The sequence below is a fragment of the Drosophila melanogaster genome, chromosome 3R (assembly GCF_000001215.4).
Source record: "Drosophila melanogaster chromosome 3R".
Lineage (NCBI taxonomy): Eukaryota > Metazoa > Arthropoda > Insecta > Diptera > Drosophilidae > Drosophila > Drosophila melanogaster.
In genome coordinates, this window is record NT_033777.3 from 21,530,195 (window position 1) to 21,557,396 (window position 27,202).

The window sequence follows — 27,202 nt, forward strand, 5'->3', positions numbered from 1 at the left end:
CAAATAAAATAGGCCATAAAGATAATCCAGATATATTGTGCAATGAGCAGTAATGAGAATAACATTAGTAGTTTAAAGAAAAGCAGGATACACTCACATTTGAAATGGCCTAAAGGCATCCTTTGCTACAAAAGATAAATGTTTGAGCCCATCTAAAAATAGAAATTCAATTTAATCAATTTATTATATTGCGGGTATTGGATATTCACATTGGCTATTCAATAGAGTTGTCCACGGAAACAATATTTATTTATTGACTCCTTACATAAATATGATCTATTGGGTTGATATTGGTACATATATGATATGATCCAAACTCTGACAACCACCAGATAATGAAGAGATATATGATTTATGCAGCACAGCTAAGAAGTTTGAAATAAATGCAGTACTCATAAATAGTTTCCCCCTTTTGGATGAATGAACAAAACCACAATTTTCTGGCGTTAATTGAAATGATTGCACCTTAACCCGCGTCGAACGTTAAACCGATTAAAATAATTGCATCCCACTGCCACAGCGGAAAAATGCAAAATTTATAGAGCACTTCGAACGGTAATTCGAATAAATCAATCGAAATAGCCGCAAACTCAAATGATGCATGAATAAAATCCAAAACCGCTCGGCGTGCCAAACAATATTTGCAGATGCGAATCACCTCGAGGTCAAAGTGCACGCATATGTCGATGTCTGTGTGTGTGTGTGTGTGTGCTCTTTTCACTTTGGCCTATGACCTAGGTAGGCCAGACCAGAAACCGCCATGCCACTTGAAAGCAAATTAAATAGAAAATTGAGTTTTTCGGAAAGTCATCCCGAAAATGGTTGTGAAATTTTATACATAATTGAATTTCTGGTCAAGCACTAGCACTCTCTCACACTAACGTACACACACACACGCGCCGAGAATCTCTGCATACAATTACCAAAACCTAAACACATAGACAGCTGAGGTCAGGTCAGCGAGGGATTGCTGCAGGGGGCTGGGCGGGGCGTGGCCTGTGGCCATAGCTATAGCACCACACGCCAAACAATCGGAAACCGAATGTCATCTTCAATTTCAAATTCAATTATAAAACAAATTGGTTTGAGAGCAAATAAGTACTCGCACAAGCAGATAAATTCGCCAGTTGGAGGTGGGTGGTTGGTTTATGGTGGTCGAGATGGCGGGGACTCATCCTCGAGGCGACATCAAACGGCAAATCCATTCATCCACTTTGCAATTGTGTCCGGTGAAATAAATGTAATGAAATGTTAACAAATGACAACAGGCTGGCAAACAAGTAGCGAAAACCACAAGGGTGGCTCATCCTCGAGGACTTCCGCCCTGGACGTCCTGAACGTCCTGAACGTCCTTTACATCCTCGCCGCCCAACGGCAAACGGCCAACGTATCGAATTAGTTCGATGAGATTTATTGGCTCAAGTCCCACTTGACCAGCGGCCAGACAATTATGGATTAGAGCCATTTGTTTTGGCTGCGCCGGGATTGGATGTTTCACATGGTCACATGACAGCGATGATGTGCCGACCATGATTATGCGGCATAATGTGGCACCGATTTTCGACGCCTTTGATTGCGGCATCTCGATTTCCTAAAAGGTATCCGATTACCTCCGGCCCACGTCCACGTCCACGTCCGCATCCACGTTCTCGACCACCCCATCAGCAAGTCCACCCCCCGTTGGCCCTCGAGCTGTGTCCTTGGACAACCCACGCATGTCATCGCCAGGAACGGCCCTCGTCACTGGTCCTTGGGGGAAATTTGTCAGAGCATCAGCAGCGTTAAGGTGCCAATTAAGGGCTTTTTAGTATCAATTACAAAATCGCACGTTTCCACACCTTCATCAATGTGTGGGGCGATTTCCTTGGGGGTCCTTCAATGGGGGAGTGCTCGTATTTCGTTGTGGCCACCGACATGTTGGTCAGCATGCGGATGAGCTCCACCTCCGAAATGTCCACATCCCCACATTCCATCTCCCAGCTGCCAACTCCTTGCGAAATTGTTTTGTGGCATTGTCTTTATCGTCCTGTTTGCTGGTTCACTGTTTTTTCTGCTCTGCTTTCCTGCTTGTCACTCGGTCTTTGACAGCGTCATTTTGCCAGTGATTTATTGTCCTGTCGCTGGTAAATTGGGTTTGTCATTAAAGTTGCTGGATTTGGCAATGGCATAATCGAGAGATTACCAACTCCTGCCATGGCAAGCAATTTGCGGATGTTCGATTTGATTTCCTTTCTCAGTTCTTAAGTGGAAGCCAGAGGAAAGTGGGAAAATTGATTGGAACTGCAGCAAAGGATTTATCTGTTAGCAGTGGTCATGATCTGGAACAGGTTAACAAAGTATTATATGTTGGTCAGAAGATGACTTTTATTACCACCATTCAACATTTTTACATCATTCTTAGTTCATTAATTATCTAGTCTTATGTCCAACGTTTATCCATTTCAAGTCCTTACGATGAGTAACAACAAATCAAGTCAATTGCTAACTCTTCCTTTTGATGTTTTGATTTGCGTCTGTTTATATGACTTACGAACGAAATTTTAGAAAAAATAGAAAAGCTACGTTATAAAGCTGCAATAGGAACAGTCAGAAATTTATGTAAAGTATGTCGTATTTTATCATTACTATAATACTATATTATCTTCTTTTGATGGCTGTAGAATTATTTTTATTCTTGGACTTACTTAGATAGTATTTTATGCCATAATACATATCTTTAAGGTGTACTGCTAAAGCTACTTGGTAGCCTATTTGGTGACTCCGACCAAATGTAGCAAAATTTCTTACTTAGGTAAACAGTCTGAAAATGTCTAAAAAGTGTACTTAAATTGACGCTCGACCTTTTGTCACATTTTCTCAGGCTGCTACTTAGTCACACTTTCACACATGCGTCTGCGGTTTGATCCGCCGCTCATCTTCCCCAGCTCCCGACTCGGTCGGATTTTGAGTGGGATTGCGACTCCAGGTGGCACTTTCTACGCGTCACATCAGCCGGGAGCTAGCTGGGTGTAATCCATACCCGAATCTCATGGCGGCGCGTCTAAGTTACACCCAATTTCGACTCGTATTACAAATTAAAATGTGCCGCAACCCACACACTTTCGGGTGCCCATTTCCACGGGAATCATTTCCACTCGCCCAAGATGGGCGAGTTTCGGGATGACAGCGTTTTAAACTGATTAGCCGACCCTCGGAGATGCTTTCTACGGCTGCGGCTGCCACGGGTCAATGAGATGCTAAGCATATCCCCGTATGACAGCCACTGAAAGGGTGTCGACGCAGCAACCTTCGAAGATTGTTTAATTTTTAAGCAGTCACCCAGATGAAATGGCTCTCAAATGGAGTCAGTCGGCAAGGACTTACGTGAATTTGTCGGATGTTCCTTGCGGCTTTGACATTTCGGGGGATTGATGGGTTTTCCCGACTCCTGAGCAGTTCAGTGAGCATAGCTCGAGGGGCATTGATTTATTTGCCTCCGATTCCCAATTTAGTTTTTTAAAGTTTGGCCCAAACGGCGGAAAACTGTCATCGTGCCGTAGCGGACTGACTTATGATTAATCGCTGGTAATTATATTGATTAATTGCCTTATTAGAGGCGTTGGCTTATGCGTGAGAAACCAAATCCGGCTGCTGCCATGGATCATAATTTTCGGGAGCGTACTGGGACAGTCGGGAGCACATGGTTTTAAATAGAACATAGCAGCTACGTTCCGTTTTGAATAGCAGGAACCCGGCCCCTCTTTAATTACCAGAAAAACCATTTGGCGCAAATGTTTTTCTTTGTTTCGCCCATGCCCGACCGGCGGGCAAACAGGAGAGCAAAAGCCCCTGGTCAAGCAATAATATTTCATTACACGCTGCGCTTTTCAGCTTCTCCGGCCCTTCGACGGGGCACTTAAAATTAAGCTTGCCCAAATCCCCAAAGACCACAAGCCCAACATAAACAAACTAACCGAATGAATGCAGCTCCATCCCCAAGGAATTCGGTGCGCGGCAAGAGGAGCGAACGGAAGCGAAAGGAGCAAAAGGAGCGGGCAGCCGCAATCATAAAAATAATAACCACATTATTGTGTTTAATAATGAAAAATATCATTTTCGGCATAACTTTTGGCTTTTGTTTGGGCAGTCAGCCCACAGGCGCACCCCAGCATTTCGGAAGCTGGAAATCTCAGCATCCTCCAAGGGACGCCCGCATTTTGGTTGGTCCGGAATCCTGAGTCCGGACTCAGATCGTAGCAACCCTTAACACTCGCCTAAACATATTTCCTAAATTATTGCTGGCAGATTGGGGGAGTAGAGTAGAGTAGCTGGTGGCATCGAGTGCCTTTTGCTTAATTTGTGGGCCCACCCAGCCACCGGATTGTCAGCGCCCTTGGCTGCCAGCAAAAAGGGGTGCGTCTTGAGTACCTGCCAGTGCGGATGGAGCCACCCTCCTGGCGGGAGTCTGTTGTTTTTATTGGCATGTTGACTTTTGAAATTAGTTTTTAATATGCGCAAATACTTTTGCATATGCGGCAGAGGTAGAGGCACAGCCAACAGCTCGAGTACTTTCCAAAATTCACCATGTGCCCTTATCAGATAAATGTGTGTTTGCTAGCAGCAGTAAAAAGTGTAAATATTTGTAAACAACCAAAATGCAATCCACAAATTGTTCACCCCTTCTACGCTAGCAGCAGCAGAGAAGGGTTGGAAAAATCCCTGCATATTGACATCAATTAAACTGAATCAAGTCGACAATCGCGCAAACAACGTAATTTACAACAAATGTGTTTGAAAATTGTCCGACTCCGATTCCGGTAACAGGAACTATTCATTAGCCAACCCCCAGGGGCGCTCGGCACTCGGCACAAAAAGGTTATACAACGCAGAAGCCACAGAATCCCAGCCTCGCAGTCGGGGGCACACACACGGATCGCTATCCCAGTTCTTGCAACCCCTGTTCCTATTCCCTAAAACTTCGTGTGGCCAAAAACAGGAGCTGCACAAGGAACAGGACCCGGAGGCGACAGGCGGCCACATTCAAGTGCGTTGATATGCGCCTTGAGCTGTTTTTAGGGCGGGCCGTGGAGGTCAACAGGAATAGTTCTATAATGAACAAAACACATTGTAAATTGTCCTGCCGGCGTGGTAAATGGGAACAAGTGTGCAAGGACCCAAAAAATAGGCCACACTCAAAAAAATAAAGGAAGAGAAATTTTCGGAATAAGGATTTCAATTTCCAATGAAGTGGCCGCCTGACTTACGCTGTTTTTCATATTAGTTGTAATACCTGATTTCAGTTCAAGCTATCATAAGCAATCATAAGAACAATATGTTCATTATATTAAGTTTAAAAAATTAAATACATATATTAAACCTATTTATATTTAAGCGCTTGCTTAAAGTTGGTAATCTTACAAATAAAGTACAAAGTACAAACCAAGTCCAAAGGAATTTATTAGCGGTTAAAGGAAACATTCTGAGTACTTATTTTGTTCAGTGCATCACCCTAAAGCACCCACTTAGGTATGCAAACAAAGTGCTCCTTTTGTCATTCGGCTCAGTGTAGTTTGGGTCGCAGCCAGCAATGTAAAAGGCAAATTAGCAAAAACCAGCCCGGCAATTTAAAATAAAATGTTCTGGGGCGGCAACAACGATCCGAACAATTCTCAACTGCCTTTCTCTCTATTAGAAACTTGTCCCCAGACGATTCAATTTAACTACCCAAAGGCGAAAGGCATCCGCTCCCTAAGTGCAGGCACTCACAAATCACTGGCGAGTCGAGTCCTTGGTCCTCCTGGTGGGGTAACCACCACCGGGCGATGGTGATACATGCAAAAGTGCTGCCACAGCTAATTTAATAATTTATCATTTGGCTGCAAGGCAGCAACAAAAGATTATTTAAATTCGCGTGTTACACGGATCGCATCACATGGGATCGCATGGGATGGGTTTTTGGATGGGTTGGATGCGTTGTAGATGGATTGTAGTTGGGTTGGTTGGAATAGGGTTGGAATAGGTTGGTAGCAAATGCAGCAAATGACGTGTCGAGCCGCCGGCGATGCAGCGCAATAATTTAAAAATTTCCACACCCCGCCGGAGCTTGTTAAAATATTTAAAATTAAATGATGTGGCAGAATTCAAATTTCTCAACTATTCTAATTGGCGCAACTAATGACGGATGCAGCGAATTGTAAAGCAAATCGCCAACAAAGGAAATCGTACATAGTATGATCGAAAACGGAAAACCCTTTGACAAGAGGCGCGCTCTTGAAACAAATTTGTTTACGCTGCGTTCTGGAATATTTTGATTTATATAGACACGCTCTCGAAATCCCAGTCCTCCAGGTCGCATGTGTAATCCTTTCGTGCCCATTTCAATTGTTCGATTTGACAAATTGATTTCCACTTTTGCCCGCTCGACTCGGGTCGCTCTGATTGCTTTTGGCTTTGGTTTGTTTGCTTTGGAAATTGGCATTTTCCGATGTTGCTATTGCTGTTGCTGTAGAAGCTGCTGCTGTTGCTGCAGTGTCTATTTCACATTTTTTGGCCACATGTGCGTAAATATTTATTTAGTTCTGGCCAAACCACCACAACCAGTTTAGTTGCGTTTTGGACCACCGCACTGTCGCCCATCATTTAAATGCATGCAAATTGTTGGCTTACCTAGTCCCCAGCTTTTTTTCTCCACTCCCCACCTGTTTCCAGAAACTCCCCTTTAGAGGATTTCGAGGATGTGCCTTGACTCGATTACGAGATGCTAACAGGGCCACGACAACTTTGTTGAAATTTATGTGCCATTGGGCAGTCCGGCAGCCAAAGGAGCAAGAACAAAAAGCATATTAATTGCTTTTGCAAATGGAGTCCGCTGCCAAAATGGCGATGACCAGCTAGTCCACACATAGTTGGTTGCTTGCCCCTTTGTTGTGGCTATAAGTGGAGAACGTTTCGTTTTCTTTTTCGGCGAGTGCACTGAAAGATACAAGAGATCACTCCATTAAAGATCCATTAAAGCAAGGTGTGTTCAACTTATTATAGTTTTTTTATTTTGTGGCTTAAGTTACTAGCGTTAATGTGCTCAGTTTTTCTCTCCATCCTTTCAAGATGCTTTGAGCTAAGTTCCACCCAATTCCTCGCAGTGCAGTAATTGAGCTTTGCATATAGAATCATATTTTTTCCAGCCCGCCATGTCACTAAACCGGCCATTGTTCTCGTAAACTAAACCCAGCAATCGCAGACTGCCTCCCAAGTCCGGCCCCCCTGCCCTTTTGGCCAACTCTTTGGGCCACGTTGGCGCGAATATAAATTGCGGCTTTATCAAAGCGCACGTCAAATCTCGTTTAAATTAATGAGTTTGAGCACTTTTTTTTGCTGTTTGCCCCGCTGTTAGTCGCATAGATGACGCCTTTAGTTTGAAATTCAGTTTATTTATGCGTCATAAATTGCAGGAAATAACGAAGGACTCGCGGGCCAAGGGCCAGGCATCGGAAGACTTCGCCGCGAAACAGGAAGCACTGCCGCCGGGCAGAGCGTTAAAATTATGAAACATTGTTTGCCACTTTGCGATGAAAGCCGAAATCGATTAGGGGGGATGATGGGAGGATGACGGAGCTCCACGACGGGGCAAGTGTGAAATGAGCGGCGGTTAAGTAGTCATAAACTTGCAGGGAAAAGAAAGGAGACGCAGCCGAGAACGCCTCCAGTTAATTAAAATGTTTAGCCCGTCGAAGTGTTGATGATAAAAGTACAAACATACATATAGATATATACATATATATGTATAGATATACAGGCAGCAAGCCGAAGACGAGTCGACTGCAAAGTTATTAAAGTTATTGTGGCGTGTAATTAGCTGACGAGCTGTCAACAATATAAGAGGAGGCCTCCGGCGGATAGATGGATCATTTTACGGGTCTCCGCGTTGTTTGCATGCCAAATTGTCGACTGATAAATCAATTGCCGGCGGTTCTGGCAGGGTGGATTATTTGGCGAATTACTGCGCCGCGGGGCGAATTATCGCCAGTTATTTGTTTAATTGACTTGCGAGCATCGTTGGCCCGCCGGGCCATAACTAATTTTATAATTAGGCATGCTGCGGCGTGAATTACGGCTCCTATTACGGAGCGCCAGTGCGTTCCAGGATGTGCCATGATATGGCAGGACATGCCTGGATATGCCAGGATGCGGCGTGATGGCGTGGCAAATGACGCAATGACGCAATTATGCCACACAGTCGGGATCTCTTTCATCATCGCATTTGGTGCGCTTCCGTTTACAACCTACCTGCGATTAGTCACGATTCTAAAATACACAGATCCAATTACAATCTAATAGGCACAAAAGTAACAGAAGTATTCCTGAAACGGTTCTGGGGTTTTACGAATTATAATATTATATGAGACTGTTAGGAATTCATTTTGTTAATATATGTATCTTACAATATATGGCATTCAAATATATCTGTACATTTGAATTGGTCAACATCGCTCTCTGCAGAAAGTAACATCCTCTCCAGCATCTGCAGTCGGTAATTGTTTTTCGTAGTAATTAAATTAATTTGTTGCTGAGGGGAAACTTTGGCAGTCCTAATTGAAAAATGCGCCTAAGCCGATAATTAGCATATTCTGGAACAGAGTCGGAAGGAGGAAATCTGGCCAAGGAGTGGGATTCAATTACTCATACTTGAGGCGTAAATGGAAAAGTTTCGGGCCATTCCATGAAACTTTTGCCTGTCCTTCAAGTGACCGCTGCTGCAACTCTAATTGGGCACAAAACACACACATACACGCTGCAAATTGTTTTAGCACAATTTGGGCCATCCTTTGGCCAGGATGACCCCCGCCTCGTCCTCTCACCGCTCACACACTCAATTAAAACTCAAGACCCATCATAATGCCTGCGCCTTTTAGTCTTGATGTTTTTAACCTTTTCCCCTGGAATTTTTTATTTCAACAAGTCTGCGGGAAAAAAGGATTTAGTTGGATTCTTTTTTCCGGTACGGCAAAGCCCAAATTGTGTCCTTTCTCGGGGAAGGTGGACATCTGAAAAGTGTGTAAAGTTTAAAGAGCCTTAAGGGATTATGCGCACAAATGTGTTGAAATTCGGGTCTTAATGATAGACCAAGTGGCAGCTAACCAGAAAAAAAAATGCCAGAATAAAGTAAGTGTCCGAAAAAAAGGACACAAAAAGGACACGCATTTCGTTTCGTGGCTTATGGCCATTTATAGATAAGAAGTTAGCCCAAGCTCCGCCAGTTGACCCGATTGACTGGCTGCTTATTAGTGTCCTGCCAACTGTGTCCCCACTTCAGCTGCGACTGGGGTAAGTGGCCATAAGCCTGTCGAGGATTGGCTCATCCTGATGCTCCCACATTCTTCCGAGATTTCTGCTGGGATTTGCGACAGGTGGGTAAGGGCCATCCCTTCGGGGTAGCATTTAATATTTCTGTAATTTCACGTTATTTACATTTTTTTTGTTTGTTCAGCATTGACTCGCTGACATTTATATCCCTGCGATGTTTGTCGGGCCCTCCGTTTGTTGTCTTCTGCCAAAAACTGTCAACTTCCCATTCGGAACTCAGCTCAAGTGGCCAACGAGTCGCGTGTCCAAATATTGTTGTTTGTTCAGCCTGGTCGAGGACAGTTTGCAGCCTAAGAGGGAAGGTCCTCTTTGTGGAAGCTGAAGGACAATCCAATTGAAAAACTACAGCGTTTGTGTATACAATCGTGTGATGGAGTAGACAAAGGAAAGTATCCTTATTAATGACTGTTAAGTTGCGCTCAAAATCAGCAATTTATGTTCGATCGCATTGCCCCAGGGTTAAGCACTATTTTCGATAGTAAACGTTTAGTGGAGATTTGACTTTGTGTGAGTGATTAGTACTGAAGAAGTTATTTAAAACGGGTACTTAACACATGGCCATGATAAAATATATATATATATTATTATAATTATTATTTAGAAAAGTATGTAGCAGTAACAGAAGATTGGCACGCCCACTCTTACTCCCACAAAGTGCTATTATAAGAAGTGTAACCGCCACCAGGTGGCGCAATTTAGCAATCTTAAAATCAATTTCATCAACTCCCCCGCACACCCACTATATGTAGTTTCAATATCCAGATTAGGAATATAACTTCATAAAGGCATTGTCTAGAAATTGTGTAAAATGTTAAAAGAAAAGACTGTCCTTAAATTGGAAAATAGTTACTTGAGTGGCTCGTTTGAAAAGGTGCCAATGCCTTAGATATTTCTCCAAGTGTTTACACCTTAACATTTTCCGTATCCTTGATACTAGCTTTTGTGATATGCCCCTCCGGGTCAAGTTTCCTTCTAAAAATGTAGCCCACACGAGATGCTACAATGTGCCAAAGCACTTGGCTATGGGAAAGTTCTTTTTGGTCCCATCCCGAAGGCTTTTCCAGGGAAACCCAGCATCACCCATTACGGGCAACAACAATGGGCGGCAGGCAAAACAAAAGGCAATCAAAAAAGGCGCACTGCTTAAAATAAAAAAAAAAAAATGAAAAGGAAACAGGAGAAAAGGAAATACTTGCAGCTAAGTTTCTACTTTTTATTGTGCCGAGGAGGGTAAATTATACTACGTGAGTGCACATGGTGAATTTCCCAAACTCTACTTAGTGGCCCTGGTTTTGGGACGATTTCCTCATCAGGGGAAGTGAAAGATTTGGAAAATGTGGGGATGGTGGCCCTGTTGTTGGTGGTGTTGATGGTGCGTTGCCGGAATCAAATATAAAATACATTTAAAAAAGTAAACTTGAAGGTATTAAGAGCCAAATGCATAGCTCAAACAAAACCATGAAAATCGGAATCGGAATCAGAATCGGAGAGACAAGGATAAGTGGCTGGAAGTGGCGGAGGATGGGCAGGAGGAGAAGCTGGCTGGGGGCGACACTAAGTAGCAAATGCAACCGACTCTGCGGCACAAGTGGCTTACACTTACATTGCCTCCAGATCCTATGTTAATTCGTTTGCCACACAAATCGAGATTGATTTCGGCAGCCCCACACACTTGACTTGAGTCGATTTAAAATTTTTGCCACCACAACAGCATGAAATATTCAAATGGAATTCAGTCGCCGTGCCTCGTCTCGGCCAGCCAACTCTTCTCGATTTGTTCTCGAGTGCGATTCCAGATTCCGGTACAAGAATTCGGATTCGGATGAGGATACGGTGCTCAAAGGACCGGAGCGCCCGGCTCTTAAGTGCGGTTGCAAATGTCAATTGGCCGTTCGGCCAAAATCGAACCGGTTACCGATTGCATTTTAATTTTCCTCTTCCACATCCACTTCCACAGGACGAATGCAGATGATTCAGCTGGAGAGATTGGCAAACTCTCCGGCATCGATCTCGTTTTCCTATTTACATTAAAAGCTGTTTGCATTCACTTAAAAGGATAAGCAATGTCCTTTTAATGGGTTTCAAATTGAATAAAGGATTAAGTTGTTAGTTTAAAATTGAATTGCGTGCGCTCATCCGAAAGAACTTCAACTTGTCCAAAGGGTTAGTTCTCTTTCTGGGTCCCTTTTTTCCAGCTACATTTTCCAGCAATCCCATTTCACGCTGATGCCCGAAAATCGAACGCCCGAACAATGGACAGCAAATATGTGGTGGAAAACCAATAGATATAACGACCTGAGGTCGGGCCATCCGCTAATTAGCAACGCTATTGGCAACCAAAAGCGAAAAGCGTGATCAGGAACAGCGTGTTCTAGCAGTGTTGCTCAGTGAGGATTACCGAATAATTGTAGCTGAATTTAATGTTTAAATATAAAAGTAATGGTTAAAGTGGCCTAAATTACCTCGTGTAGCCTACTTTATTGGTTATAGCTGCTCCGAAAATTTTTAATGAATTTTAAACCTTGAAAATATAATTAAATTTAATTTGTTTATATTTCTTGTTGTAAAGTAGCTGTAACTTTTAAAGATTCATAAATAAGCTTCATTTACAAAATATTTGTTTGTATCAGTTTGTTTATCTTGTATAACTAGCAAGAATGACCAGTAAAAGAATAGGTTTTAACAACATTATGCTATATATATACATAACATGCAGCATTTGTCTCGGCTTTGCAAATAGTTAGCTTTAAAAGAGCTGAACTGGCATCACCATCCACCAGCATTGGCTGCGATAATTATTTGACAATTTTGGCACATCCAGTTGATGCGCTGCATTGTCATAACGACCAGATGCGAGTATTCTGCAGGTGTCGCATCTTTTTGCTCACTTCCTGCCAGCGGAAAACTTTAACGAGCACATTAGCAGCATCCCCTGCGAAGACTCATTCATTTTGCGGACTAGCGATTTGTTAAGCTCGCCGCCCGCCGTCGGCAAAAATGGGATGAATAGGTCGAAAGGGGTTGGGGATACTCTAGCCCTATCCAGATCCAGATGCGGATTTCGGTCACAATTAGTTGCCGGTCGGGCTGCTCATTTTAAAACTGCCAAGTGAGGCCAGGTCGGGCGCTTAGTTTGCAGTCCTTTCTTATTAAAACAAATCTGCTCATTACGGCCGGCAAGGCAGCAAACCAAAGCCATTTGCAAATGTCCTCTTTGTTAGCCAAGTTTATTTGGGAGCCCGAGCCACCGCAGATGTGTCTGGACTAGTTTGCCCTGCCAATCCCCCGGGGGACTTGCTCCAGTCCGTATGTGATTGAGAAAAATCTAGCGCAACAAATGAAACCGACTTGGAGCAGAAAAGGTGAATTACCAGCAATCTGAGAGCTGGCCCGGTAATTGAGTTCCATGCTTCGTAGTCAGTCGGATATAACGAATAAATTAAATAAATTGATGGAAGATTGCGCAGCCTGATGGGGCCCACGACTGCTGGAAAGTCAACAGGATGACAGGGACACTTGCTCAGGGCAAATGCAAATAAATTAATCCTTGTAAATGCAACATCAAAAGATACTTTCCGCTCCTTTGTGGCTGCTTAGTTCCGCCGCACTTCGCGTATTATAATTGCTGTAGTTTGTTGTCTGCCAGGAGGTTCTGCCTTCCTTTATCTTCCAGTGCACGGAAAGAAAAGTTCTTTAAACCACTAGGTAGCTGTTAATAAACATCGATTATCCAATTTGCTCTACATGAGCTGAAATCTTTTTATAGATTATGTGACACTTTAAGGTAAAATACAATTACCTTTACCATCTAATATCGTATCCTTAAATGGGTACATTGAGTTAAAGTTAGTATGGTTTAATTTTTGATTATTTATAAGCAAGAAACTATTAGTCGCAATTTGCAAATGTAACTCACTATATACAATATGCACATCCTTCTAACTAAACTAAATCTTTGTGCACAGTGTTCATACTGTTGGGGTTCTTATAAACATGGACGAGTCCTTTGCCCGCAAAGTTGGCGGCAGCTCCTTTAATTATGTGCCGGCTTTGTTTGCTTTCGCCTGTAATGTCACACTTAAGCGGATTTCGCAAGAAAGCCCGGCTAAAGGGTAGCAATGACATAAATAATCAACCAGCTGGTGGCAACTTCTGGCCATTCGGAATGCTGATAGTTTTATGTTTGCCGCTGACACTGGTGGGTTAAATGGGTGGCCCTGGCCCAACAACACTTGCCCAAAACCCGTGAACAATGCTCTTTGGCCGCGTGGCGTTTGCGGGCTCAAACAATGGCAACAACTGTAACCGGAACTGATTTGCCAACGGCGTTCACATAAGTATGCAGAGCAAGAGCATTCTACCAAAGATGAGGTACCAAAAATAGCTAAGCCAAGGTACTGCCAAAAACGGATTCTTATTCATTTGTAAAAAGTTATGAAAAATTTAGATTTTATGATCCACAGTGGCCAGAATATCTTATAAGCGAAGTAAATCATATCCTTAAGTACTTATCAAAAGCTCTTTGCCTAAATAGAAATGTATTGGTTAATTACTAGCTAACTTTTTGTATCTTGGTTAATATGACTCAGACACAGTCATATAGGTAACTTTGGCTAAGTAAAAGCCAATTCGGCAGTTCTGACTCCGGAACAGAGCGATCCACAAATGACCGAGCCCGAACACACGCCCGCAGTATAAACAACTCAATTTGAATGCATTTAACCGCGTAATTGAGCCACGCGTCGGGCAGCTACGCGTGCGCTATTTGCGGCCAACCCCGCAAAGGCCGCTGCCACCCACTGCCACCGCCACCCATGGCCACCCGCTAGTGCGCATTTACCCCGGCCACTAGGCACCACCCACCCATCCTCCTGCTAAGCGCGGCAAATTGCAAACCAATTGGCATGCAACTGGTTTCTGGTCACAGGGCTAATGGGCAAGGAAGCAGGCACAGGAGGAGGAGTACCGCTGGCCCAGTCAATGCCCAGAAATTAGTGCGTAAATGTTTTCTCACCAAATAAAATCGGCGAAAAGGCCCGTAGTCGCATCTCGAAATTGCCGGGCTTTGTGCCTCATTTCGGCACGCTTGCCGGGAAATTAACTGCGAATTATTCGGGCAGACGGGCCAAGCCGGGCACACGTCCAATTTGGTTAGATTCGCGACGCCCTTCAGAGTGGAACGCCGTCATCATTCCGGCTGACAGGTGAGTCTGATCGCGACGATGATGAATTGGTGGCGCGTGCAACGCCTAAATGCCAATCAATTGGCCACTCAATTGGCCAGCGGAAATGTGGGAATCCGGCATTCTATCTTATCTATGGGTAATCGAAAGTTGGATGTTTTGAATAACCCTTGTATGGCGATTCGAACTAAAAACTACACGGGGGTGGATTTCGAAACATGAATATGAATGGTACAAAGATTCGACGATGGCATTTCTATGGGGGCTCATTGGATACATGTATAGTCTACTTTATGTATCAATGTAATTAGGAAATATTTTGCAGGCTTAACTGCATAATCGAAGCCAATATCACCTCAAGTCATTGGCTTTGAATTGTTGCATTTTTTTTTAAATATGGGACTTGCCTTATTTAAACCTCCACCTCTAATCGACCATAAAAACATCAAGAATAACTTTCAGCACAAAGGCGGTGTTTTTTTACAGTTTTATTGCCCATGCGCAATTTCAAATATTAATAGCCCGGCAAAATGGGGAACACAAACCGAACCAGTTAAGTTCGCGCAAACAATGGGAGAAAACGCGTTACACTTACAGCATAGCACTGGGCTTCAATATTACATGAGCACAAATTGCAATTTAATCCACAGATGTCAGCATTACGATCAGTGTCTCTGGGACAGCCCTTTTGCACGTGCCCCGGGAAACGAGGTCGGGGCCCTGGAGTTGAGCCCTAGAGTTGAGAGATGGCATTAAAGTCACATTGACAATCATCAAAATGTGATTCGCCCGGAAAACAACAAAGGGCTCGACGGAACCCACCCCCTGGCGATTGTGACTGAAGACACATGTGCCAGGCGAGCGCCCACCCACCCATCCGCTCCCTGGTGACACTTTAGCGTTTCCGGCCCTTCGTCCTTGCACCAGTCCGACCATCCAACCATCCGCCCATCCGCCCATCCGACCCGAGCTTCATCAAAACGCTCTGTGCAAATCTGTCATATAACTTTGGCAAAAGGACTCTTGGGAGCTTGTTTATGTCAACTTCAGGCCATAATTTATATGAGCCGCATATGTATACATAGTATGTAGGGTGTAGGGTGTTTTTTTTTTTTTTTGGAGGGCGTGGTGCACTTATTAAATTTTAATTGCAGCCAAAGAAACAGATAGATGCGCCAACGCCAGCGAATGGCGGACTAAATGAACTAAACTAAGTCGCAACTTTATCTACCACTCCCAATTAGACAGGGAGACTCGGCAGCGGAGGAGTAGTTTGCCGGATCCCTATTTATCTACGCTCCGGCAGAGTTTTTGGAGCGCACTCAGTCGCGAAATTGTCGCAGCAATCCAAATTCAATTAAACAAACACAATAAGTTTCGATAAAGCCGCGCCGATAACGAGGGCAAACTAAATATTCGCATAAAATTTACTAGCACCCACCCAAGCGACCAGCCAGGGGGATGGTTTCTCCGCGGCAGCGAGGAGCAGTGGCTTTTCTCCAGAGAAGAGAAGTCAATGGTGCAGATTAAACGCTGCTCACACCAACGCAACTTGGGCACATACCCACTTGGAGGACGAGGATGTGATGTATGCGTAATCTGGAGCAATTCAGGCGCGTAAGAAGGCCCTTCTGAAAAGCGTGAACAAAAAAAAAAAAGAACTAGAAAGAACTCAACTAGAAGCTCACAGCTTGGCCCACAACACACTGCTCGAAATCGAAATCGAATTCAGACTCAAATTCACGGGAAACTCAGCTCGGGGATTAATGGGAAATGAGCGGGCGGGGAAAACGACTTAATTGTGTGAGTGTCGTGTTTTGATTCTGCGGAAAATCTTCGGAGAGTGACACCGAAAGTTCCACAACTTCCATCCGCTGGCTGCGACACTCGAGACTCCGGACTCTGGATTGAAAAGCAATTGTCTTGGATTTGCGTTTGGAGGCATTTTGGGCCTCGTTAAGGGTAGCTTAGCGCCAGCCGACCCGGCGTTAATTTATCGTTTCACTGATTTGCGAGGCGTTTTTGTCAGGCCTAATTTACACCCCCAGCGTATAAATTTCAAATCGTATTAGGGCTTAGGAAGCTCTGTTTAAAGTTATAGCTTATTTCCCACAGACTAAGTTGAATCGTTCGTGGAGATCTGGATTGCGAACGAAATGGTACATAAGGATGTATTTTACGTGGTTTACGTAGCAATATTTGCTAAGGCTATTACAAAGGATATTAGCGTTTGTTAAACTTTCTTCGTGCTCAATAGAATTGCCATCAATTTGATAACGAAAAAGATTTTTTAAGCAGTTAAACTAGATTCTTGAGCCGAGTCCATCTGTCGGTGGAGATATTGTAAACTAGAATCATTGCGAACAAGGAATTTCATATTGTTTTTGCAAATCAATAGAATTAGTCAACCAAGAAAATAATAAAATAGATAAGCATGTTTAAAAGTATGTGTAAGTATATGTAAGTCGGAGTAGTACGGATCGGACAACTATATCTCATGTACCCGTGAAATGGAACAAAAATGAGAATAAAGATGTAACTTTGTTGTGAGTGATAGTTCTATATATATATATACTGCCTGTTTTTATATAATTTATTATAAGGTGTTGTCCTTTGGTATACATTGATGCCTTGATACTATTTAATTACTGTTTCATCATGCTACAATTAGCTTTATTTGCTGGTTGTTTTTGTAGAACGTTAATTGGAAACTCTTTTATACTAGATATAATACAGATTTGCAATCTTTTTCCGCAATTTCACTGTCTAATAAAACTCATTAATTAACTTTATGGATTAAGTATCCGTTGGGATATTTGAGAACAGTAAATTATGGGATGCAGATTTGATTGTTGTTTTAGAAACCCCCAAAAGAATGCTAATGCACACAGGATTCGTGTCCCCATTTCGCTCTCTCCTCCGCTAAAAGTTTTCGGGATGAAGTGTGTGCAACTAAAATAAGCATTAATTTTATGCAAATTAAACAGACCCCACCCGTCCCGCTCGTTGCTGTTTCAATTTGCTCACATGTCTGCAGCTGAATAATTTAGCGACTTACATTTACAGAAATTACCGCACACCGACACATGCGCGTCCTTGCGAAGGATGCGTGCATGTGTAGGCGTGCGGTGCAAACAGGATTTGGGCGACTAATTGCAAAGTACTTAAGCAAAGCTTTAAACAAATGTAAAAGCAAAAATTGTTAATAAATTATTTAGGCGAAAATGAAAGAACGCGCTGGCACGGCATGAAACCGAAATAATTCCAAATGCACCCGCTCAAAAAAAAAAACAGAGTGAGTCCGGTGGTAATAGATATAAACGGATTTTCCCGGCTCCACTCGCTCTGTTTGCGTTTGTGTTCCGATGTCAGTGGCAGGCGCAGTCAATCCGTGCCCAAATGACCGGTCATGCATGGATTTCTCGATTTCTGTTTCAATTATACGCATCTTGGCCCGAACACACGCAAAACACTCATACACGCACACACCCTGAGGCGATTATAATATCAATGGGCCGGAGGTGTGTGCGCGTGAATTTATTCATTTGCTTGTCACTGTTTTGACAACCTCTCGCCGCCCGACTTCACCGGAACAGGAAGATATATCCAGCCAGAGAGCGAGACAGACGGCCGGCGGCGGCCAGGAGCATTGTGTCACCCAAAGCGGATTAAGAAATTTCGTATTCGCATCCGTTTGCCACATAATTGAGTGGCCGGGTGTGAGTGTCTGGGTATCTGAGTGCCGCCTGAGCCCCTGATGGCAAATGAGAAGCAAATTTAAAATTTTACACTTGACTTAGCATTGTTGTCCTGCCATTTCACACGATACAAACACACACTCGCACGCACCCATACTGCAGCACCAACATTGCTATTGTGTCCTTGCATCCCCCAAAGGCGATCATCCGATATTTGAGTAAACATATATGCACATCGTTCTGGTTAGTTTTCAAAATGTTTATTTTTCACTTGACATTTATGCAACTTTTCGTTTGCTCCTTTTGATTTTGCTTGCCACTTAAACGCTACAGGTAATTGTATAATTTAAATCTAGATATGGCATTCGAGGTTCTAAGCACTAGCATAGTAAGTATATTTTACAAAAACTATATACAGCGGGTAATCGAAAGAATCGAAGTAACAAAGGAAATCTCTGGTCGAACACTAAACACACACTTAAAGCAGTTTGACATTTACATTTTATCCTTGGGATCCACCGATCCACTTCCGGCCGCAGGACCTGCCCCTCCCGCCACCGCCCGGCCGCGCTTTTCGAACAGTTGCAACAATCGCTGTTGCATCTTGCAATTTTATGAGTGCGAGTGGCTGAGGTGATGTGCGCCCAGGGGGTGGAAGTAGGGGCCGTATGGCGGATAGGGCACCGCGTGCGAGTACAGGAGTCCGCTGGCATATGCCCCCGGTCCGAAGGAGCCGCCGCCGGGCGGGGGGATGGTGGGGGAGTTGACATCCATGCCGGGGTTCTGCTTCTTCCACTTGGTGCGGCGGTTCTGGAACCAAATTTTAACCTGTAAAAGGATGATGAGAAATGACATTGGTATTTAAATATTTCAAAAACAGTAATGAACTTCTTTTCAATTTAGTCACTCAAAGTAAAATATATTTTAACTCAATTACTTCTATTAAAATTGAAAAGCATAGAGAATACTTATACCAACTTTTTGCAAAATATACATAACTTCTCTGGATTTTAATCTTTAACAATAGAGTATATAATCATTGCTCACCTGCGTCTCTGTCAGGCTCAAGCTGAGGGCCAAGTTCAGTCGCTCGCAGACGCTGAGATATCTGGTGGTCTTGAACTTGTTCTCCAGGGAAACTAGTTGTTCGTACGTGAAGGCGGTGCGGGCTCGTCGAGGCTTTGAACCACCTCCGCCGCCACCTCCGGACTTTCCATCCCCATTACGACTGCCTCCCTTTTTGGAGTCCGTCTCGCTGCTGGGATCGTCGATATCGCTGCCATCGTCACACATATCGTCCTGATCCATGTCATTCAAATCCTGGGCTGCAAGACAAAAAAAAGAAGAGGAGATTTGGGCACGATAAGTTCCGGGTGTCTCTCTTTTTGCATAAGTCAACAGGCTAGGGCCATCCATCACAGACAAATGGCAATGTCCTGGGGGATTGGAAAACGGAAATCAATCACCACGGCCACCGCATCATTGTTCGATTAATTGGAATTTTTCGGCACATGTTGGTGCACATGTGACTGCCCGATGACCAGTCCGCAATTTTTCCGAGGGCGGAGTGTCTGGCCCCGTTGATTGCCATGATTCGACAATCAAAATTCAATTAAGGCAACTCACCAACTGGCCAAATGTACGTGGGTGTGCCTTTCATCGAAATATCAGTTACCAATTACGGCATTGCCATTTTGCCACTCTGATTGCGTCATATTATGCAATAGTAAGCCAAATTCGGTAAGCGAAAATATTGTAAGCCGCTAAGAACTTTGCTTGTTAACAAATTTCTATTGCGGGGGCGTAGGGCAATTTTGCGGTGAACCCCTTTCAAAGCTGCGGAATCGATTCAGTCGGGCGAAAAAAGGGTCGGCAAAAGTGTCAACCCTCCGTCAAGGATGTTCGCGTTGGCCCTGCTAATTGGCCAACATGATTGGCCGTGTTTGCATGAAATTAGAGGGCGCAGTGTGGCGAGTGCGCCTAAGAGTGCACCGCAGACTGGCCGGCAATTAAACCGAAAATTAACGTGAACGCTTCATTTAATATTTAACGAATTTCGAGACATCCGCAGAGTGGGCACACTACCATTTACCGCCGGTAATGGGCTGTGGAGTGTGTTTGCAGGCACTTTGATATGCATTAATGGCACATTAGATGCCCGCCAGCCCCATCAATATATCTAACCGATTCGAGTCGACGACTGGCCCTGACCACAATTGGTTTGAGTCAATTGAATTAACAGCCCACCATTCAACTGAGAGCTGCAACGTGGCGTATGCGTGATGTCTAGCAGTCAAGTGGGGGAAAATGGGGAAAGCCCGTCGGACGCAGTTCAATATTTGTGCTGACGTTTAATTAAACTGAAAGGATTATGCATATTTGCGTAGGGTAATCTGAATATTATGTGAAGGGAAATAGCCTTTACTTTCTTTGAGTATAAAATCAAGCCCAAAATAAGTACAGGTTGTAAATAATGCATTGGTACATGGAATTCCTGTTGCACTTAAATTCTAGATACATGTTAAACTCTTTATACCTTTATATTCAATTCCTTTCAAAAATAATCCACATCATTTAAAAGAGCATTTCTCGATAATATCCATTCAACTGCCTTAAATATTTAACGCATAATTTAAGCTGCCGCAAAGGCATGAATCATTACAAATTCTTATCTGTCTGGTGTCTGCCATTAACAAAATGGCTTCCGTTAATTATAATTATGACGAAAGCACTTCATAAGCAATGTTGATGATATTGCGGAGACAAGATGACTGAAAACGAGAACCCCACATGATGGGGAGTGAAATTTCCAAAAGGAAAGAAGAACACAGGGGGTAGCTGAAATTACAACATACAATTTAAACTTAATTATGAAATCCGAGTGTTAATTACCACAAACTGTCGCATAATTTAGCCCACACACACACAGGGGCTTGCTGGAAATGGCTTATAAATTTGAAGTTCTTTGTGCCGGGGCAATCATTGTAATCGCATCCGCCTGGCCAATGCGACCCCGGGGAGCATTTGTCGTCTCATTTTGCCATTTTCATAAAATAATAAATGAGTGGCTGATGGACGGATATACTCGTAAAACCGGGCCGACCTCTCTTGCTCTGGAAATTGTCGCTTAACTTGACTTTACGGCAACTGCAAGAAGGCGAAATGGAGCTCGGCATTACACACACACACACACACATAGGCAAACAGACACGGATACAAACACAAGAATCCCACGAGTCCTGTCGCCCATAAAAGCACACGCGAGAGAAGAGAGCGAACGAGAGAGAGAGAGACAGAAAAAGAGAGCGCCAAATTGAGTGCTGAAAAAGAATAAAAGTTTTTCGCAGCCATTTTACATTTTTGTTTCGGGGTTGGTTGCTCGGCCTGTGTATTTGTGCTCCATCCTCCATCCCTGTACCGCCCACATTTAAATGACGGCCACCCCCGGATTTTGCCGCCCCTTTCCCCACCTCAGACCGGTTATCGCTTGTTTTTTCATATGACTTTTGGGGCGCATTTCAGTTGCTTTTCTGGCTATCTGGATTATGCAGACAATATGTGGCTTTATTGTTGCAAATGTGCCTAGCTCGTGTTGTTAGTTTTACGTTTTGCAATTTAAATGAAATGCAAATTGCTGCGACTGAAACGCAATGAATGGCTCCTTCGAGAATTGCAGTTAGCCCCGGCGTATGCGTAATATTTGTGAATTATTAACCAGCTGCAGATGCGCCAAGTTAAGGAGCGAGAGGAGCGCTAGGAGCGAGTGTCCTGGTGACATAAAATCTAATTAGTCGCAATGACAAAGGGCCGCATAATTACGCTAATCTAAACCGAAGCGAAGGCATTAACACCTCCTCCCACAAGCAGGGGGTTGAAGTGGGGCTTTGAATCTCTCGCTGTCTGAGTGTGTGTGTGTGCGTGTGTGAGTGCGACAGCTCCATTGAAGCGCCTAATGAATGTGCGGTAATTAAGTACCTTGCTAATTAATGACTACAGCAACACCAAGCAACAATCGTTGAATGCCAGCCGGCAAACAGTGCGTATGCGTGATGCACACACATGCCCGCACTTGACTGTCTGTCTATAGGTCTCCTGTCTGTGTGTGTGTGTGTGTGTGTGTGTGTATCCTGCCTTGGGGTTGCTGTAAACTGGCAGCAACATAATCATTTCCAACATCATTATCGTGGCAAAGTTGCCTCGGCTGACTGTCGACTGTCTGCCTCCATTTCAGTGCTCTCCACCACTCCACTGCACATCCAAGCCCACCTACACGCACACATCCACATCCACATCCCAACCCCCATTCATGGGGTCGTTGGCGCGGCCATTGAGTCGGTTTTATTAGCAGTTATGTTCACAGCCCTCGCCCGCCATTGATGAAGTTAATTGTGTTTTATTAACACAAACACAAATGCGCAAACAGCAAAGCCGACTGTCGGAAATGGCCGATAATGTGTCGTTGATAATGATGTGGATGTTGATGTGAATGTGAATGTGCCTGTGAGTGTTGATGTGAATGGTCATTCCACCGTGACCAGCGAAACGCCATTTTCCGTGTTTATAATTTTCTACATAAGCGCTTAACGAATTGCCCATTAAGAGCAGTCGTAGTGCGGCGGCTTAAAACAGGTTAATTAATTGGCAATATAAATTGAACATTGCTTCTTGGATAAACACAAATACGAGAGCTTCAAAGAGACCAAAGAGAATGGGTTATTGCAGCCGATGGAAATACAGTACAACCTCGAGTGTTTAAAATATTTTTACCGACGTAAAAAAAAATACTTTAAGGTAAATTGCTAGAAAGGGTAAAATTGCTCTTACTACAAGTTTGCAAAAAAGTCTTCAAAGCCAATTCGTGATACATTACGTGAATAAAGTTTGAATAAATAATTATCTCAGTGAAGCATACTGAATAATGTATAGTCACAATATGTAGTTTCTTCTCAGTCCCAAAACACGATCATATTATTGGGTAATGAATACCCATTTGCCAATTAGATCTACTCGTTTCATTATCAGACCATGAGCAGCGTTCAAATAAACCACGCAGAACTTAAACTTAAGCTCCATCAGCCAAAACCCCATAAGCATTTACCTTCTTCTTTTTCTTTTTTTTCGAGCTTTGGCCAGCGGCTTAGCGATGGTATCGCAATGCCCCCCGCCCACAACAACTTCAATCAAATTTGCAAATTTTTATTTGAGCAATTTCTTTGCAACGAGCCAAGCATGAAAATCAATTAATTTTCAGCAAAATTTTAGCCAGCCATCGAAGGAAAAAAGGCAGCAAAGGCATCGAAAAAATCATTGGGAACCCGAAACCTGATCCGCAGCAAGACAAACAGTTGGTGGGGGGAAAACAGAGAGTGAAAAAAGGAAATTTAGCTTCCCAGCTGGCAATGGTTTTTCCCCAATTAAAACATCAATCAATCAATTAAAAGCAATTCTATTGAAAATCCTTATTGGATATGAGTGCAGCTTTTTCGGTCTAAACAAGTTTGCGTTGGAAAAACGAAGAGTGCCAGCCTCCCAAATCGGAGATTTTTGTATTTTTTTTTGATTGCTCTGGCATTTGCGCATTTGTTTGCCATTGAATACACGCAAAATATAAATGCTTTCATTGCTAACATAAACACACCACAACACACAAGCATCAACACACATCCGCACCTACATATGTACGTGACTTGCGCCGGAAAGCAGGCAACACGAAAAATCCCAGGGCCTTCGAAATGGCAGAGTCCCAGATTTCGAGGGTGCTGCTGGCAAAACGGAAAGCCAAATTCAAAATCAAAACATACCCAAAAACGATACAAGCAGCAGTATAAATATAACATGTGCCTTCAACCACCCACAGGAATCCCGGGCACAGAAAAAACAGAAGATGCGGATGGGAAGTCGAGCTGTTTGCAGGTGTCCTGCCCATCCCCTTTCATTGCCCGTGTACTCGAGCACGGAGTGTTGCACAGAGACACTCGGGGGAACGTGCCTGGTTGGTGTGTCCTGAATTTCCCCCGATTTCAATCAAATCAGACAGCTAACCATCAAAGTGATTGCGGACTCATTGGGTGTGGGGCCGGGGTCTAAGTCAGTTGAGTAATAAATATCCCCACTCACCAGACATATCCTCGCTCTGATCGTCATCCAATCGCTCCTGCATTTCCTCGTCCCTCTCGTAGCTCCACTGCCTGGGATGGCCGAAAGGACCACTTGGCAGCTTGTTGCCCGTGAACTTGTTCGGATCCAGTATGTTCTCTACGGAGAAGGCCAGCCGCTTTGTGGCCGCATCTCGATCACTGGAGGCACTCGTGGAGGCCGAACTCGGATTCGCCGCAGCACTGCTGTTCACCGATCGCGTCAGATCCACTGGGCAGACCTACAAGGATATAGGGGAAAGTAGGGATATAGAATTAAGTAATGAATTCATTGACAGCAATTATTGCTCTTTATTTGCTAGCAATATTCACCACTTTGCATTGAATAAATCCTACGTTTAATTGCCAAACTGATCTTAAAAACTAATTGTTTTGAATAATTTTCTACCTTGTAAAGATGGTTTGTTGCAAAAATGAGTCAAATAATTATTTCGATAACAGCTTTAATTAAGAACCAGTTGCCTTTTCTTGGTAAGTTTTTAAATTGAGTGTTGAAAGGAATACCTTAATCACCGACTGGTAAACTACTTAAAATTTGTGTACCTTAGTTGTCCTAGGTGATATAATTTAGTTAAACTAAAATATAAAAAATATATTTGGAAAAGTATACCAATTATAAATAAAAATCTATAGATATAAATCAAATTCCTCAACATACCACACGCTTAAAAACAAAATGAAAATCTCAAAATCGAGCTATAAACATACAAAAAGGTTAATTTTGGCATATTTTCTCGACCAAGTGTTAATTGGGTTAATTACTCGAACGCAAAATCTAATAAAAAAGCTAATTGAGCAGAACATAAAATCAATTTGTATTAGCCAACGCTAATAAAAGCTACCAATTGTGTGGGCAATAAATATCAACATTAATAATAAATTTGCTATTTAAGTTTTCAAATTTTCACTAACAGCCTTCATTTTAGAACCAGTATTTTAATAAATCCATTTTGTATAATTGGCACACCTTAATATTAAAATCACAAAACATTTAATCTAAACTTTTTCTATATGATTTTACGAAATCCTTGCACTTAGTGCACTGAAATCTAGTTATCTTACCGACGGCGTGCTGTGCGATCCATCGTTGCTGTCCTCGTCGTTGCCATCGACGTTGAGCTCCTCGCTGGTGTCGCTCCTCGCGTATGTGGCTGCTGCAATTTGACGCGAGGTGGCCGCCGCAGCAGCTGCCGCCGCCGCCAGGCCACCCAGCTGTATTCGGAATCCGTAGTCGCTCAAGTCGCGTCCACTGGGCGATCCGGAGCTGGAGTTGGAGATGGAGATGCTGGCATTGGACACGGAGTTCGAGGCGGACGCCAAGGCGGAGGTGCTGGAAGCTTGAGTGGTGCGGGCTGCCACCGCAGCCACCAGCTTAATCCGCTCGAGATCCATGTCCGATGGTGCGGCAACCTGCTGCTGTTGTGGTGGCTGCGAGGAATGTGGCGGATTTTGGGGGGGAGCGATGGGTGGACTCATCTGCTGGTCGGAATGCATGGCCGGGGATGTGGGCGGCGACAGGGGCGAGGTGGCCGGCGAGGGTGGGGCAGTGCTGCTGCTGCTGGGAGCCCTCAAATGAAAGACCGCCGACGGATGCGGATGGGGATGCGGATGAGGGTGTGGATGCGGATGCTGATGCGAATGCGGATGTGCGGGATGCTGGTGATGCTGATGCTGATGATGGTGCATGTGCTGCTGGGCGGCGGCCAGGAACTGCGGATTCTGCAGCAAGTGGGGATGCTGCTGCAGCAGGGCCGCATGAGGATGCTGCAGTGGCTCCGGCCTTGCCAAGTGGCGCACAGCATTCAGTTCCAGGAGCTTTCGCTGCTGGGCTGGCGAGGAGAAGCTTACGGATCCCACCGATGCTGGAGGGGATTGCGAGCGACGTGTATTGCTGTTTGCATTGTGATTAGTTAGACTGTTATTGTTGTTGTGATTGGGCTTCTCCTTATCCTGGGAGTCCTCCTGCAAGGGGCTCAAGCGGCTGAGCAAGCTGCCCGATTCACTGCTCATCTGCTTGAGCCGTTCGAGGGAGTACCTCAGCTCCTGCTCCTGTTTTCCCGCCACCGCTGCGCCATTGGCGCTGATGATGAACTTGGGTATCTTGGCCGCTGGCGGAGTGCTGCCACCGCCTGTGCCGGACACCACACTGTCCGCACTCGCCACATCCGGCGAGGTGTTGGACTTGGGCGAGTCCGGGTTCGAGTTGGGACTCATCAGGCCACCGACGGCTGTGTTTTGGGCTGACGCACTATCGCTGGCCTTTTGCGCCGGCGATTGCAACATGACCATTTTTGGGTCTTTGGATATATTGTCTTGGATTCACTGGGCGTTCACTGAGAGTTCGAGTTCACTGAGTGTTCACTGCGCGTTGCGTGTCTTGTCACCTTGAGGGCAGCCAATCGACTGAATCCGGAGATGCCAATATCCGACGTGGACGCTGCCTATGCTGCCGCTGCTGCCGTCGTCGTCCGACGTCCGATTATCCTGGTCGTAATCCGCGCGCGACGACTCACACGCTCAAGAGCCAGAAGCGTAATGATGAGGGTTGTTTCCGATTTCTCCGAGTTCTTAATCCAACAGATGTGCCGTGTTGTGTGCCTGTGGCAAGTCAATAGCTAAATGCTGATGCTGCTGCTGCTGCTGCTTCTGCTTCTGGTGGTAGTGCTGGTTATGGTGGTGGTGGTGGTGGTGGTGGAGGCAGTTATCGTGGTATGGTGGTGGTTTTTGCTTTGAGTGACTCTCTGTGCGGCGCTCTACACGCCCACCGCTGAGTGGTTCTTTGAGTGGATTGGCTCCTCCCCGCCGTGGCTCTAATCTCTACTAGCAT

The 27,202-nt window shown here is 44.3% G+C and overlaps 1 protein-coding gene and 2 long non-coding RNA genes across 4 annotated transcripts; 1 reads left to right on the forward strand and 2 right to left on the reverse strand.

Annotated features, from left to right (window-relative positions):
• Positions 1-792: 792 nt before the first annotated feature.
• lncRNA:CR43372 (long non-coding RNA:CR43372) lies at positions 793-2,792 on the reverse strand. The gene is made up of 4 exons (NR_048450.1): positions 2,685-2,792; positions 2,372-2,571; positions 2,183-2,318; positions 793-2,120 (listed from the first exon to the last, which is right to left on the reverse strand). It is a non-coding gene; the product is annotated as a long non-coding RNA:CR43372 (long non-coding RNA).
• A 1,442-nt stretch (positions 2,793-4,234) lies between these two features.
• On the forward strand, positions 4,235-5,173 carry lncRNA:CR44033 (long non-coding RNA:CR44033). The gene has a single exon (NR_074038.1). It is a non-coding gene; the product is annotated as a long non-coding RNA:CR44033 (long non-coding RNA).
• A 13,293-nt stretch (positions 5,174-18,466) lies between these two features.
• On the reverse strand, positions 18,467-26,988 carry slou (slouch). 2 transcript variants are annotated; one of them, NM_057309.3, is made up of 4 exons: positions 25,438-26,988; positions 24,338-24,596; positions 19,268-19,545; positions 18,467-19,048 (listed from the first exon to the last, which is right to left on the reverse strand). In NM_057309.3, exons 1-4 carry the CDS (start codon positions 26,662-26,664, stop codon positions 18,833-18,835), a joined length of 1,980 nt encoding a protein of 659 aa, NP_476657.1. In that variant the 5' UTR covers positions 26,665-26,988; the 3' UTR covers positions 18,467-18,832. Both variants share the same exon structure in this region, with proteins under 2 accessions (NP_476657.1, NP_001262808.1).
• Between the last annotated feature and the right edge of the window lie 214 nt (positions 26,989-27,202).

What these genes read in the sequence shown, in the direction of transcription:
- slou (NM_057309.3), bottom strand. Translation starts at nt 26,664, where the DNA reads ATGGTCATGTTGCAATCGCCGGCGCAAAAGGCCAGCGATAGTGCGTCA. An exon ending in GATCGCACAGCACGCCGTCG is followed by an intron (nt 24,597 to 25,437) that starts GTAAGATAACTA and finishes ATATCCTTGTAG; the next exon opens with GTCTGCCCAGTGGATCTGAC. An exon ending in TGAGCCTGACAGAGACGCAG is followed by an intron (nt 19,049 to 19,267) that starts GTGAGCAATGAT and finishes ATCCTTTTACAG; the next exon opens with GTTAAAATTTGGTTCCAGAA.